The sequence below is a fragment of the Rhinolophus hipposideros genome (assembly GCF_964194185.1).
Source record: "Rhinolophus hipposideros genome assembly, chromosome: 16".
Lineage (NCBI taxonomy): Eukaryota > Metazoa > Chordata > Mammalia > Chiroptera > Rhinolophidae > Rhinolophus > Rhinolophus hipposideros.
Window position 1 is genome coordinate 20,716,291 of NC_138062.1, and position 15,662 is coordinate 20,731,952.

General features: G+C 40.8%; 1 protein-coding gene and 1 long non-coding RNA gene across 6 annotated transcripts in view; one reads left to right on the forward strand and one right to left on the reverse strand.

Annotated features, from left to right (window-relative positions):
- The window catches only part of LOC308509274, a 24,505-nt gene extending 20,912 nt beyond the window's left edge, over window positions 1-3,593 (forward strand). The window contains exon 8 of the long non-coding RNA XR_013995156.1: window positions 101-3,593. This is a non-coding gene — a long non-coding RNA (uncharacterized lncRNA). The remainder of the gene's footprint in view (window positions 1-100) is intronic.
- NR3C2 (nuclear receptor subfamily 3 group C member 2) overlaps window positions 1-15,662 on the reverse strand; it is a 309,953-nt gene that overhangs the window by 21,576 nt on the left and 272,715 nt on the right. For all 5 annotated transcript variants that reach the window (XM_081077096.1, XM_081077095.1, XM_081077093.1 and 2 more), the window contains exons 7-8: window positions 12,313-12,443; window positions 6,566-6,723 (exon numbers count right to left, since the gene is read on the reverse strand). In XM_081077096.1, the coding sequence (XP_080933222.1) occupies window positions 6,566-6,723; window positions 12,313-12,443 (289 nt within the window). The remainder of the gene's footprint in view (window positions 1-6,565; window positions 6,724-12,312; window positions 12,444-15,662) is intronic.

Here is a 15,662-nt window from a genome sequence, read left to right on the forward strand (position 1 = left end):
GACTCTCCCTCTGGTTTCACCAACTACACAAACAGTAAGATCTGACAGCTCAATTACTCGTTTCATTTGGAGTTTTTACCTATGAACATTTCTTTTTCAGGCGGAGTGGATCTTCACATAATTTGTATCCTCCCCTCCCCGGGTGCCCTAGAAGACAAGGCTTTGCTCACTTAGCTGACTCTGGAATAAACAACTCTTCCTTTTTTTAGAATCTTTCTCAGTCATTGTCTTGTCAAAGAAGAAGGAAGTATAACACCGCTAACAATTATATTATTTAACTCAGTGAGATAGAGTGTGGCTTTGAATCTCTCTCTCTCACACACACACACCACACTCACACACCTGGAAGTGCCAGCACTGGACACCCTATTACAGATATAGAATCAAATAACCTCATTTCACTGTCACCACGAGCAACGAGAAGAAAGGGACATTTCTCTCCACATGCTGAAGCAGCATGGCCAGCCTTTGTCTATTATCAGCAGTGTTCTGATAACCACCGGGACAAGGGTTTTCCATTCACCGGCATCGATCCTTCCTGATGGTCACCCCACAGCCATCTGCCATCATTTATCTCCATCATCAAACACCTTTAGTCCCTTTGGCGAATTAGAAAGTGGCACAACTCCACGCCAACAGGTTTTGAACGATAACTCCAGTCCCCCCGATAGACAAGCAGGAAGCACAGAATGCTGATGGTGAGTGTTGAGATGTGCCGTGCCGTGGACATGCTCTGTATGGCTGGTCTAAGGGACTCGTTCCACAGAACGTCCGTGCTGCCAGTCCCACACTGTGGGATGGTCTTGACTGCCTGTTTCCTGGCTTGATCTCACCAACTGTTGTCTCTTGGGAGGCACACACTATGCACCTGTTTGGCTGTCTCCGGGCTTAAAAGTAAATTAAAACTGCCTGATGGATGCTCTCTGGTGGTGCAGAGACATGATGTGGGGCAAACTCAAACACAGTCTGGGAAATGGGGAAGCGAAGGGTGAACATTTGTTCAGTGACTGTGGTGGGTCAGATACCTTAGTGCCTGGGTTATTTCATTCACTTCTTACAATCCCTTACAGGATGGATATCATTCCCATTTTACAAGTGAAGAAACTGAGGGCCAAAAAAATTTACATAAAGCACCCAAGTTGACTGAAACGGTGGTGCAGCACCACAGGCTTCGTTCTTTCTGCTGTCTCCAGGGGTCACATTTCTGTGGTGGGCTCTTATTTTGGTCTCACAATTTTTCCTGAGGATAAACTGACTGGAAAGATGTAAAACAGAATTAAATGTGTAAATGGAATTAAATGGAAGCACCAGGCTGCCCAAATGGTGGGCCGAGCCAAACTTATGGCTCGCATTCCTCCGTACGTGGTAAGAAATGGCTTAAAATAGGTCTGCATGTATCTCAAAACCACCTATAGGGTAGTCATGGTGGAAATTACCACCACCACAGCCCGGATGGAAAAGCACCCGCTAATTAAATGAGCACTGAGCATCTCAAAATAATTTAAAAGTCTTGGCAGCGCACAGTAATATCTCCTTTGCTGGTGACTGTGTCACTGAAATGGAACGCCCTCTTCACGTAAAGAATGAAGTCTCCCCAGTGTGCCTGTGTAACAGTTACTGTGTCACTCAGATGTTCCCATCTCCCCCTGCCTGCCCTTCCCAACTCTGGCAGAAGGAAACCTTTGCTCTGAGAGCCTGGCTGAAGAAGAGCCACTTTAGTTGTCCAGCATTCCCTCTGGAACCACAGAAAGCAGTTATTCAGCAAAATGACCCTCACAATTTCCCTCGGTCATGCAGACAACAGTATCCAGTGTCTGCGTGACACACTGGTGCCGGCCCAGCCAACAGGTAGTTCTTACCCGGGTAGAACGATCATATGCAGAGACGAACGTCTCCCTACTGAAGCCTGCTCAGCTCAGGTTGAGGCAGATCTTACATTTTGTTTTGGGAACTGCTAAATGTGCATGACATTTTAAGACAACACCAGGTTCACTGCCTTCAAGACGTAACCTGTGTCTCACAAACACAATACGTTCCAGAAGATCCAAATGACTCTGGAGAGCTGTGCAGCTGCATTTCATGTTCCTCAGTGCTAGTTTTCTAATTCCCAAAGATGCACCAGTCTAAAACGTGAAGCTGCTCTCAGCCTGAAGTTCTCCTTCATCATGAGGGTGGTGCCGGGAGCACCAGACATCGAGTCAAGAGGGTTCCAGCTGCCACTGGCTACTTACGGACCTTGAGAAATTACTCTTTGGGCTCTCTCTTCTTCCATGACATAAAGCTCCTCTGACACCGCCTTGGGAGCCTTCTGTGACCCCTGCCTAGCACAGTTGGCCCCTATCCCTTCTCAGTAAGGCTTTCCATCAACTCAGAATAAACATGAGTGAGCCTACGCCTTCTGGGATGCTGACATCTTGAGCTCTCTGTACGCTGCTCTTCACAGTGCTGTCTGGTTACCCCAAGCAGGGGGAAAGCTCCTGGAAGCCCAGCTTTGGGTCTCTTGCCCCTCATACACTCCCTGGCACTTTTAGACACTAAAGTGTTTGTTGAATGAAATCAACACCTTCCATCATCAGACACATGGGATTCCTAAGGGCAGGCATTTGGTTCTCACTTGCATCTTTAGGTTTAGAACGTTGTAGGGGCTCATCAGCACACGAATGAATGAATGAATTGGACGCACATGTGCTCTCAAAGGTCCCACTGTCCAGGGGACCGATTTCAGCACCTGACTACCTTCTGCCTTGTATTATGCTCCAGCTGCCTCTCTAGAATCTAAGCTATTTGGGGGTTGGGTTGGTGCTGTACATTCATTTTTATCCTCGATTTTGATAGGCATGATGAGGCACATTCTTGCTAGTATATACTGAAGTAAAATTGATTGCAAAGTCATGTATGACCTTGAAACTATTTAATAGGAAAGGGACATTTTTGCCTTTAAGAGATACTATCAGTATCATTTAACATTTACTAACTGTTCTACACACTGATCATAATATAAATAGTCCTTGACCTCAATGAATGGATAGACGTTTCCGTGTCCTGAGAACTATGTACACGTGTCTCGAGAGCTGTGCACGTTTGTCCCAAGTTCTGTGGACATGTGTTCTGAGGGGTGGCATAATATGCCCACTTTTTAAGCAGAACTTTGATTTACGTTCTTAGGGTTCTTGTTCACGTGACCCTTAGGAACAAATACTCTTTTATTCACAAGGTGATCAGAACTAGGCTTTAAGTACAGAGCCAGTCCTTGTGTGTAGCTCTTTGTTCCCTAGAAGAAAATTCCACAAATGTTGATTCATTAATTTACTCTAATGAAAAAGCCCTAGGCAGTCTCAAATCTGAATAAGCACGAATGTTAGAAAGGTCCCTCTAGACTTACAATGCATTTTTCAATGTTCTGTCTGGAAAAGGAATATAAATAGAGCTTTCAAGATGTTTCTGTTAGGCTACCTCTAGGAGCAAACTTTTTAAAAAATATAATTTAAAATAAAGGTTTTAGAATTAAAATGATTCCCTAAAGAATGTTCTCCTTCCAGACAAAGTAAGATGGACTGGATTTACCCTTCCACCAGAAACAACCAAAACTTCTCAGGAAAAAAATAAACAAACAAAAAGAAAACATGAAAACATGGTTTTCAAGACAATATACATCAATCAATGAAGGACAGCAATCTCTAGAAAATATAGAAAACATAGGAGAAAAGCTTTGTGACCTTGGCTTATACAAGGATTTTTTGGATACAACATCAAAAACCATGACTCATAAAAGAAAATAATAATTACTGGACTTCATTAAAATGGAAAACCTCTGCTCTTCAAAAGACAATTGCTAACAGAATAAAAAGATAAGCCACACACTCAGAGAAAATACTTGCAAATCATATATATATCTTACAAAAGAACTTATCTAGAATACATAAAGAACTCTCAAAACTGAACCATCCAATTAAAAACCAGCGATCCAATTTTTCAAAGAAAGGAGCAAAAATGCTGAACAGACATTATACCAAAGAAGACATAAAGACGGTAAAATAAGCACATAAAAAGTTCATTAATCACTAGGGAAATGCAAATTAAAACCACAGTGAGACACTACCCTGTAGCTATTATAGTGGTAGAAACTAGGAAGAATAGTCATACCAAGTATTAGCAAGGAAATGGAGCAATCTGCATTCACACACACTTGTCAAGGGAATGTACGACTGTACAACCACTTTGGAAAACAGTCTGGCAGTCTCAAATAAATGAAAACACACTTAACATATGACCTAGGCAATCCATTACTAGCTATCCACCCAAGAAAAAGAGCAATGTCCATTCCAGGACTTGTACTCAAATGTTCAGTGCAGCTTTATCTGAATAGTTCCCAATCTGGAAACAACCTACACACCCAGCAACAGGTGACTAGACCATCGAATTGTGGACTCTCCATAACATGGATGCTGCTCAGCAATTAGTAGGAATGAGCTATTGATACATATCTGCAATAGAATGGATGAATCTCAAGGTAATTATGCTAAGTGAAGGAAGCCAGACAGAAAAGACCACATACTGCATGATTCCATGCACATGAAACTCCAGAACATAGAAACTAGTAGAGTATGAATATATAACTCTAGAATATATAAACTCTGCAACATACAAAACTCTAGAATATATACACTAATCTACATTGCCAGAAAGAAATATAGAAAAGCAACTGGGGAGCAGTAGGTAGGAGGAAAAGGTAAAAAGGAGCACAAGGAAAGTTTTGAGGTGACAATCTGTCGTCTTGTGATGGTAATTTCATAGGTGTATACATGTGTCAAACTTCTCAAACGATGCACTTTAAATATGTTCATGTTATTGTGTATAAATTACACCTCGGTTAAAAAAAAAGACCAAAAAGACATCGATCTGTCCTGGGGGATTTTACAGAAAACCATCACTTGTGACATAGCCATCTGGCAACTGTTCATTGAGTTCCTACCTTGTGCCTAACACTGTGTTGGCTGAGAAAGAAGTTGCCACATGGACAACTGGGGTGGCCCCTAAGTGTTTCCACTGTGCTACTCTGCTTAAGGCACAAAAATTCTGAAAGCTGTGAAAAAACAAGTTTTAACTTCCGATCAGCCTCGCTACATGCCACTGCTTCAAAGGGCATCATCTATTGTGTCGTGATGACAGTTCTTCCACGCTCATTTTCATACTGCATTAGTGCCTGCCCATACATGTGAACAAGTAAGAGAATTCATCAAGAAAGAACCAGCAAACACCATTCTAAGCTCCATTAAGGAGTTTCAACACTACCAGCAGAAGGAAGAAAGAATGCTGCTTGTTCTCATGCAGATGACCAAAGTTCCATGCTCCAGTTTCTTTTATGGCCTTTTGTGTGAGTTGGGGAGCACATCATTGGCTGTGTTCCCCAAAGTCTTGTTTGCCATCGTCTCTTATTCCTAACGTTTCTCCTGAAACCACACTCCTTAGGCCTGTGATAATTATTAGCAAAACTATCTATCCCTGAATTCACCTTGTGGGAATTTCACTCTTAACATATGAAAAGTTCAGAGAAAGCACAGGTCAACCTGATATACAATGGGTCCTCAGTGTAAACCACTGGAAAGACATTATTTTATCAATTAACCTCCAGTGGCATAAACAACTTTCTAAAGGATGAACCGTTATTTCAATAGTAATACTATTATAATATTGGTCATCAAGCCTGCCGCATTTTCCTTAACGGTAGGGAAATATTTGAAGAAGAATTTCTTCTACAAATCTATGGGTTGAGCTTGGACAATACATTTTCCAAGAGAAAGTACAAAAACCTCAAAAACATGACAAACTAAATTAGCATGACTGCCTACAACTTTTTTTGAGCCACAACTGGAGAAAATGCTTACAGAGAAGTATATGTTAAGTGACATAACAAAGCGAGTTATCCACATCAATACTGCGTAGAAACTGCTAACAAACACCTCGACTCCATCTATAACGGAATGAATTAGCAACAAGCTCAGAATTTACTCTCATTATTTACATTACGACAAGAAAGGTGATTCCTATGAACAACAGTGAACATAGGATTCAAAATTTGGCAAAAGTTGAGATGATCCAAGCTGGCTCCAGCCCACTAATAATGTTTTTGAAAGATTGGGTTATTAGATTAACAGTTGTAGAAGATGGACATTATTTATGCAATGTCAAAGCAAACATTTTTCCTAACCAAACATTTCCTAAATTGCAAGCAGAAATGTGAAACTTGATCTGACACCTGCAGCACATCTGAGGGCCTTTCCCAGTCCAGGACCCAGGGGTTTTGATACTATGGCGCACAGCTCTCTCGTCATGCTCAGAAAGGGAAAGAACCACACCCTTTACTTTAAATCAAGGTCATTTCAAAGGTTATCTGAAGAAAACTTTGCTTCCTAGTCAGTTCTCACTTCACGTTGCCTCCCACTGGATAACTTACCTCTATTCTTCCCAAAGCCCCAAGAACTCTGTCTCAACGCTCCAGTTTCATTTTTCAACAGTGTGTGGTTGTCGATCCTTCATTTAAGAGGTATCAAAAAGCTTTACTTACATCATGCATGGAGTCCAGAAGCTTGGTCAGTTGGTAGAACCTCTGCCAGCTCTGCCCAGAATTGTTGGGACACTTAGTTACCATCTTTCTCAGTTCTTTGATGTAATTCGTCCTCATTTCTTCAAATGCAGCTTGGCTTTTGAGGCCATCCTTCGGAACTGTGTATAAGGAATACAGACATGTAAATTCCCAAGATGGAAAACACCTTTAGCATCTTAGCAGTTAAAGGGCCTGGAATATTTTGAGGTTTTAGGCCTCTACTTTTAGATTGATATTGAATCTCAATTAATTGCATTTATCAATAAATACGGCAGTTATTTACTGGTCAACTCATACATACATATGCAAAAGAATAACTGCTAGTATTTATCGAGTGTATATTATTATATACTTTGTATATATTAGCTCACTTAATCTTGAACATCAACCATTATATTATTCTTATTTTACCGACGGAGACACTGAGGACTGAAGGTTTAAACACTTGCCCAAGGACACAATAAATAAATGGCAGAGAAGGGATATAAACCTAGGTTGGTCTCTTTCCAAAGCTCGCCTCTCAACCAAAGTGCTTCATTGCCTTGTGGCCTGTCATCAAAGTGTTTGATAAATCCTGACTGGCCAACACCTCAGAGGTAGGAAAATATACTTTGATTTTCCAGGACAACTGGAAAAGCCAAAGACACTCTAAGCTGGGTCTAGAATTAGAAAGTAACTTCTTCATATTCAAGTTCAAATATCAAAGACACTGGGGAAACTGGCAATCTACCAAGGGGAGAATGTGCATGCAAAGAAGCACTTTACATACTCTTTGCTCCAAGGTCACGTGACAACTGAGGCACTGTCATGTGACCTCCCGGACAACCTGATGGGGGTGTGTATGTGCAACAGGGTAACACAACAGTGGCTCTGCATACAAGGGGAAAGCTAAAACTCTCAAAGAGAATAAACTAAGCTTATCTTTTCTTTGGTAAAGTAGAAAATTAAGGATTATGTCCGTAAGTAGTAACTAGCTCTTATATTTAAACGACAGAAACCATCTCACTTAGAAGGAATACTTTTGGATTCAGGACTTTGAAGCATATGAAATGCTTCTGTGACCTGCTAAAAGGACAGGCTTTCCCCCAGGACATACGTGAGAGCACTTTATGGGCCTGTGCCTGCGTGCTGGAAGGAGGCGTAGGGCAGAGGGTAAGCTAAAGGTATCCCCTTTGAAAATCTACTTAAATGTTTGTTTTTTTCTACTACTGCCAATAAACAGTTATGTTTATGCTTTAACTTTGAAAAATAAAATCCTTTAGCACTCTATGTTTAGAAAATGAAGACCTAATGAAAATTTATCTTGTGATATTAACATTCTGAGTTAGAAACGGCTCTTACTTTCACTTAATGACGCAGCATATTTGTTAATTTATCGTAACTGGTATAAATAATAATTGACTTGGGTCATCAGCACTTTAGAATGCTAAGTGCGTTTCTGAATATTATGTGTATCCCTGGAAGCCAGGAATACCACTGTCTGCAAATAAAGATAATCCTTATAAAGATACGGATTATCTTGCAAATTAACTTCACATATCATGTTAATAATCTTCTTCTTGAGTTTGATTATTGAGGCTTTTGATTTGTGGTTTGCCTCAATCTGTTTCTCTGAGGAAAGAATAAACCCCTAATAGTAACTGCACAAATTCCTGAGGCTGCCACAATATTAGTTGTGGTTTCAAATACTTGACATTCATATTAAGAGTCAAATGCCATCCATTACATAAGACAGGTTTTTTTTCTTTAAAATTAAAACTTTGTTTTAAAAGTATTAAACAAAAAAAGAAAAAAAAAACTAAAGAAGGATGCTAATAACAAGAAAGTTAGTAATAAAGTCGTAGATCCATTTTCTATCAAAATTTTAATGTTAACCTAAAATTTCCTAAAAGAAACTAGAAGTTAGCAAATAAATAACAGCCTATACTGCCCACATACAGGTGAACATTTGATTTTTTTTTAAGTTAGAACATTTTATGGAGTAAATCTTTTGTTTTTCAATCTAAATACGTATGGGTATCGTTTTATACATTAAAATTTTACCTAAAATTAGAATAAGTGAAGACATTTCCCTATTACATTTTAATACTATTTGGCACATTTACTAAGATTAACCAAAGACCTTCCCATTTCTGAAGCTGTTATCAGAAATTCTCAAATTATGAACAACTTGTGTCAAATATTACTTACATATTACTTCTGTGACTGAAATATATTGTACCAATTTTCCAGCTAGATATTTTAGAAGTTTAAACAAACCCACAAATAAAGAGAACTTAAGCAAAACCTAAAATTTTGGAGGTCTGCCCAGCTTTTCTGAATTTACTTATTAAATGCAGCAGGGCTGCTGGAAATCATCCAAATCTATGGGCTGGAGAAGAGTGAAGAGACAACTGGGTGGAAGTTCGTCTGCCTTCTTCAGTGAGCAGAAGGAATACAAAACTCTCTTGATGTAATTGCTAAAAACTTTTCTGATACACTGGACATCAGGTGTGCAATTTAACATCCGAAGTAAGAACAAAAATATTCATGCATTCTACCCCAAATTTGCAAACTAAGCTTTCCAAAGCCTGCAGTGTCTATGATTCACAAAATTCTTATGCTTTCCTACCTTTTCAGTTTGCTTTTCTTGTATCTACAAATATTAGAATTGAAAGTACTGAGGTACCTGGAAACTAATAAAGTATTCAGGTAGCTTCAAATTTATATTGGAATTGATTATAATAGGCTGGCTGATTAAACACATATAAAAGGGTAGGATATCATTTAAGTTTGAGCAGATAAAACGTAGAAAAAATTAGTATCATATACGTTTTTAGAAAAAAAATTTCATTTAAATTCTGTCATCCATCTGATATGTGTCTGTGTATACATTTTTTTTTTTTTTACATTTTTCTAATCAGTAATGGTTAATGACAGGTTGGAAAGGGGAATGAGATCAGTCACTGAATTTCAAGATTCTATCGCAAAGTTGTATTCCAGAAATGAAAAAGGAGGAACTGAGCGTGTCAGACACCTTGAGGAAGAGTGGAGCAGGGACAGAGACCCTGGTCCTGCTGACCCTGCAGATGCGGGATTGCAAACACAACGCTACAGGAGATTGGATGAGTGTCAACAGTGAGGGATGGTAAGGCCCGTGGCAAGCGGGAGAACATGCCCTGCCCTGGGCCATCAAATTCAACAAAAATAAAACAAGATAAAAGGCCTAAAGCAACCTAAAAATGCCCTGGCGGCCAAACAAAACACAGCTGTGAAGTGCTGGTACCTTCCCCTCCCCCCACCAGGGCTGCGGACTAGCCCCCTCTGCTGGAGTCCAGACCCGGCCTGCTCACCAGTCCACTGTCCCTGCTGCTGTCCTGGTGTCATGTGCCACCAGCCTGCCTCTGCAGCCCTTGCTCCCTGCTCCTGGGAGAGGCTCCGGTCTGAGTCCCAACTCACAAGGGTACTGAACAAATGACACTTGTGTGCCTCTGTTTTGTCAAGTTCAGAATAGGGCTATCAATCTCATAAGGTTGTTTTAAACATTAATTTAGGTAATACGCATATGGAAAACACTTCAAAAGCAGTGAGGTGATAAACATATGTGAAGCAGATTCTGATCCATGGTCACCACTGGATTCCCTTCCGTTCTGATTCAGGCTCTTCCTCAGACCCAGTCCCTCTTTGCTGGAAGTGACATCTTTTCTTATTCATTCTCTCCTCATTACTTTGGCTATGGAGGCCACTTTCTATCAAATGACGCTACTGAAACCTGTCCCTTCTTCTAAGCCCCCTATTCAGGGACCAAGAGAGGGCTGGGCACACACTCGATGGCAGTGCTTTTCTGCTTGCAGGGGGTCACTCAACCACTGCTCCTCGGAAGTCCATGCCACTTGCCCTGGAGCACTCGGTGTCCCGAACCTTTTTCAGTTTCCTCAGGGGCCACAGCACTTGGCTGAGAGATTTCCTCTCCACACTGTCTCCTGCCATCATCCTTGGGCTCACCCTCATGTGATGTGAGCTCCCTTAGAAAACGCCTGTCCCACTGTGTGGGGAGGAGGTGTTATTAACATCCTTGCCAAAGCTAATCCTGTCCTCTCTTATCTCTTCTGGTGCCTTAGGCCATCAGCTCTTTCCTTTTATACTTGGTTCCAGAAGCCTAAAAACGCTTCCCATCCATCTGCAAGTCCCTGGCCATCTGGAACCTGCGTGATGCCTAATGGTTGACTCCAGCAGGCGTTTCTCGGCATTCTCCGCTTCCTCTGTGCAAGCTACGTGGTTAATCACGCCCCTTTTGGAAACCAACTCTTGGCTTCCGTCACTGTACACTCTCCCTCTCTGGCGGGTCTGTCTCTGTCCCATCAGCCTCTGCCATCTCCCTTTCACGTAGTGCAACTGGATCTGTCCCCTTCTTTCTGTGCCATGGCAACCCCACTCACCAACTGACGTTAGACTACAATTTTCTGTAAGGATCATTTCAAGGTTACATCTGCATACCCAAAATGTCTTTTCAATCCCAGTCCTTCATTTTCTCCATGTTTTGGCCCATTAGGATTCATCTAAAAATCAACCCATCCAAAATAAGACTCATCTTATACACCACAAAACCTGCTCTTAATAGATTTCTCTTAACAGTATTTCTCTTAACAGTATCATTACCATCCGAGTCATTTCTCTGCTCAAAACCTATGTCACATCTGACCTGTACCACTTTCCTTCCCCCTTCCTGTCAGTTGCCAAAGCCAACTCTGCAGTATTTCTTGAATACATTTGCTCCTGTGTATCATGCCACCAACCACCATCATCCAGACCATTATTTCAACAGCCTCTCAGGTCTCTGTGCTTCCAGTCAGGATAAATTCTCTGTGCCTCTCTCCCTCCCCTTCTCTTCCTGCTTTAGTCTACTAAGAGATATATCTTCATAAAGCCATAAAGTACAGCTTTGATCACGTCACTCAAAGCTTTCGGTATTACACTCTTCTGCCCACCTAACAGAGGCCAGGTATCTTCAATAGGTTTTGAATATTCAGATGCAATCTACATCCCAACCTTATTCCCCACTCCCCAGCCCAATATAACTGATGCACCTTGAAAAATTAGATGAATACAAAAATACAATAAAAACTACAAATAATGGGCAAAACAGCTCCCCAGAACTAAGTGTTATTGCCTGGATATGCTTTCCCACATGTCCACGCTCACTCATACCGTTCCCTGACAGGAATGGCATTTTACAACTCCTATCCCATTCGTGACGCTTGCAAAGCTCTCCAAGATTCAACTTCATTCTGAATCTCTCCAGAACTGATCCCCAGAACTGAACATGCTCTTTCTGTCTTCGAGCCACCGTGACAGTCTTCATCATAGTAGATGATCCCTTTCCACAATGTACTAAAATTATGTTTAAATTTATTTACAGTAAAAGTCTCTGAAGGTTGAGACTGTGACACATTCACCCCTCTATGCCCTGAGTTGCCCAATCCTACCACACACTTCACATACACTTAACGAGTATTTAGTGGTCGGATGGATGAAGGAAAGGATGTGCGCTTTCATATACCCCAAGCCTCATAGTTTGTAAGTAACTTAGTTCATCAAAGACCAAGCCCTCCTCCCACCTCTTCAATTTTTCTTTTTCTACCAACTACCCAACACTCTCAATAGGCTGCTCTCCAAAGGGGAGATGATCTGACAATGTACAAAAAGTGCTAGGGTGGGCCTCAATTTACTTGTGCTGAGCAGCAGCAAAACCTTCATGATGGTGTACTCTTCAAAGCTGAGCTGCAGTCGAACAAACTGAAGGCTGATTTCATGCATCCCCTGGCAGAGTTCATACATGGCAGACTGGTGCATCTTCTCTCTGCGAAGGAAGAGGAAACAAATGTCTGAGAAAGCAAGGCCCAAATCAAGCCCAGGCTGGCAGCCGAAGGCAGCCTATGAAGAGATCCAAGTCAGTCTTCCTTTTGGCTTCAACACGGAGCACGTGCAGGGCTTCCGGTTAAGATGGCAGAGGAGGTTACCAACAATTGCTTTAAATGCCAATAAAAGATTACTTTTAACAATTAAAAAGAATTGTGACGCAGAGGTGTATTTTAAAGACAAGTTGGATGCCTTTCCCAGTGACCGGTAAATTGCTTCTAAGAAACACTGCCAGGCTGTTTACTAGGACCCCGGAAGAATGTGTCAGATGCACTGAAAGCAACCGTTCTCAAAGTCTGCCGCTATTTTATTTTGTGCCCTGGAATAAGGAGTGATTGTGATGCGTGTTCTTGTGAGATCGTCCACAGCGCCCACAGACCAGCCCGCAGATACCGAGTACCTACTAGCTGGAAGGGCTGTGCTAGGTGCTGTGAACATAGGACAGCAATGACCAAACCTTGTTTTCACATGGATCCCCCCTTACAGAGGTCAGGAAACATATCTGTTAATTATTTGCAGTAACACGTTTAAAAAGGGAAAGCAGACAAAAGTTTAAAAGGTGAGAACCTCATATGGAATTTCTCAGATAAAGGAAGAAAACAATATGGAAGTTTGCTGCACTAGAGACAAGTTTCCATTCAGACAACCAAATGCTTCTCTCCTTCCACTAACTGCAAATCTTTCCATAAAAGTCCACATCACATTACAACGGAAGTCGTTATTTCCTCTTTCCATGAGAAGCAAGGCATCTCTTCGTTTTTCAGATTTTCCCCTTCATTGTAGTAAATCTTTGGGGAGGCCCTGGATAAACTACTGCTTTATAATGACCAGAATGTAATTAGTGGAAGAAATTACTAGTGAAGAACGAGCAAGGATTTCAAAGTCCAAAGAAAGAAAAACAGGTTACAATGGTAGACACGTGTATGAGTGACGGACGGCGGGTAGGAATCTGTAGGAAAGCGACACCGTGATAACTCCACTAGGATGCAGTCTTGGGTTCACTGGCAACATTTCTCTTATCTCAACTCTGAAAGCATCTGAAAAGAACCCATAATGCAACACAGAACACTTTGCTCTTCATTATTATTATTCTGTCTTTCCTCTCCCATTACAAGCTGGAAGCTATTTTTAATTAAGGTTATATTTTAAACACATAGACACACACACACACACAAACACACACACATAGAGAACAGCAGGAACCTATGCATTTACCACCCGGAATTAACAACGTAAATAAATGCTAATATGTTTGCTATATTTGCTTCAGATGATTAAAAATTAAACAGGACAGAGTTAAGGCCCGCTCTGTCTTTTTCCCCCATCCCATTCATCTTCCTCATTCAAGAAGGAACCTACCCACTTTGAATGATTATCATTTCCTCTCAGATGTGTATGGTTTACTATACACGTATTTACCTACAAACACAACATACAGTACTGCTTTCTTTTATGTACATTGGAAATTAGATATGCATATCCGTCTGCAACTAATTCAACATATTAATAGTAATTCTGAGATGTATCCATGTTAATACAGGTAAATATAAGTTAATTCGTTTTCACTGCTACAAGCGTCATTTGTTTGAATATATCACAATTTATTAATCCATTCCACTACCGATGGGCTCTTGGGCTGTTTCCTCTTTACTGCTATTACACATGACCAAGGGAGCAACCCTGTGCATTTCTCTAGGATACAGAATGAAAACAGAACGCTGCGTCATAGATTTATGCACATCTGCTGCTTTCATTCCAACCAGTAAGAGATGCAAGTGCCCTTTTATTCCACATCTCCACCAAACTTGTCATCATCCAATTAAACATTTTTTTGCTATCTGATGGGGGTTGAAAGGATAGCTCCATTGTTGCTTTTATTTGAATTTCCATTATCAGCAGTAGGCTGAACATTTTTTCAAAAGTTTTCTGATCAGCTGGTTTTTTCTTTGGTGATTTGTCTCTCCACATCTTTACCCATTTTATTGTAAGCTTTTTATTTCCCTTCTATTACTAACACTATCTTTATTCCTAATATTTTTGCCTTAAATTTTTTTCTGAAGTTAATATTGTGTCTTCCTTATTTCCTTCCCCCACCTTCTTTCTTCCTCTTTTATCTTTTGCTCTCTCTTTAGAATTTGCCTAGTAAGCCCTTTTATTTAAAGTTCTTTGTTTTCAAGCTTCCCATATAATTATATTTCACACGTCTCTTATAAACAGCAAAAAGCTGAATTTAAAAAAAATCTGAGTTTCTATATTTTAACAGCTCAGTTTAATCTGTTTTCATTTATCATTATATATTTGGATTTTTTCTATTTTAACTTTTCCCCCTTCTTTCCTCCTTTCTATTTTCCTTATTTTATTGGATTGATCCAGCTTTAAAAAAAAATCCCCCCTTTCTCCTCAACTGGGTTTAGTAGGTATGCATTCTACTTTTACTCTTTAAATAACTAAGTTATGAACTTGCATACTTAAAAATCTAAGGTTAATTTAATAGCTGTTCTATGAGAAACAGAAAAAATGTCGAGCGCTTTTTCTTTTGGTCTCCTGATTCCCATCTTACGTGTTACTGTTCTTTAGTCTTTAAAGTCCAGCTTGTTTTCGAGTCACCCCTGAAATTTATCCTCTCACACATCCACACCCCACGTCTGTTCAGTTACCAATGCGTTTCTTTGACCACCACTGTTTGCTGCGCTTCCCTCCTTACTTCTGGGTTCAATTTCTTACTTTTATTTTCCATATTTTCTCATAATTCTTTCAGCAGCAGTCAACCACTAATTGTTTGCCTTTAAGTCTTAATTTGTCTGAAGATGGCTTTATTTCACCTTCATTCTTCTTTTTTAAGACTTTATTGGGGAAGGGGAACAGTGTGTACTTCCAGGACTTTTTTTCCAAGTCAAGTTGTTGTTCTTTCAATCTTAGTTGTGGAGGGTGCTGTTCAGCTTCAAGTTGTTGTCCTTTCAGTCTTTGTTGTGGAGGACGCAGCTCAGCTCCAGGTCCAGTTGCCATTGCTAGTTGCAGGGGGCGCAGCCCACCATCCCTTGTGGGAGTCGAACCGGCAACCTTATGGTTGAGAGCCCACTGGCCCATGTGGGAATCGAACCGGCAGCCTTCGGAGTTAGGAGCATGGAGCTCTAACCGCCTGAGCCACCGGGCCGGCCCT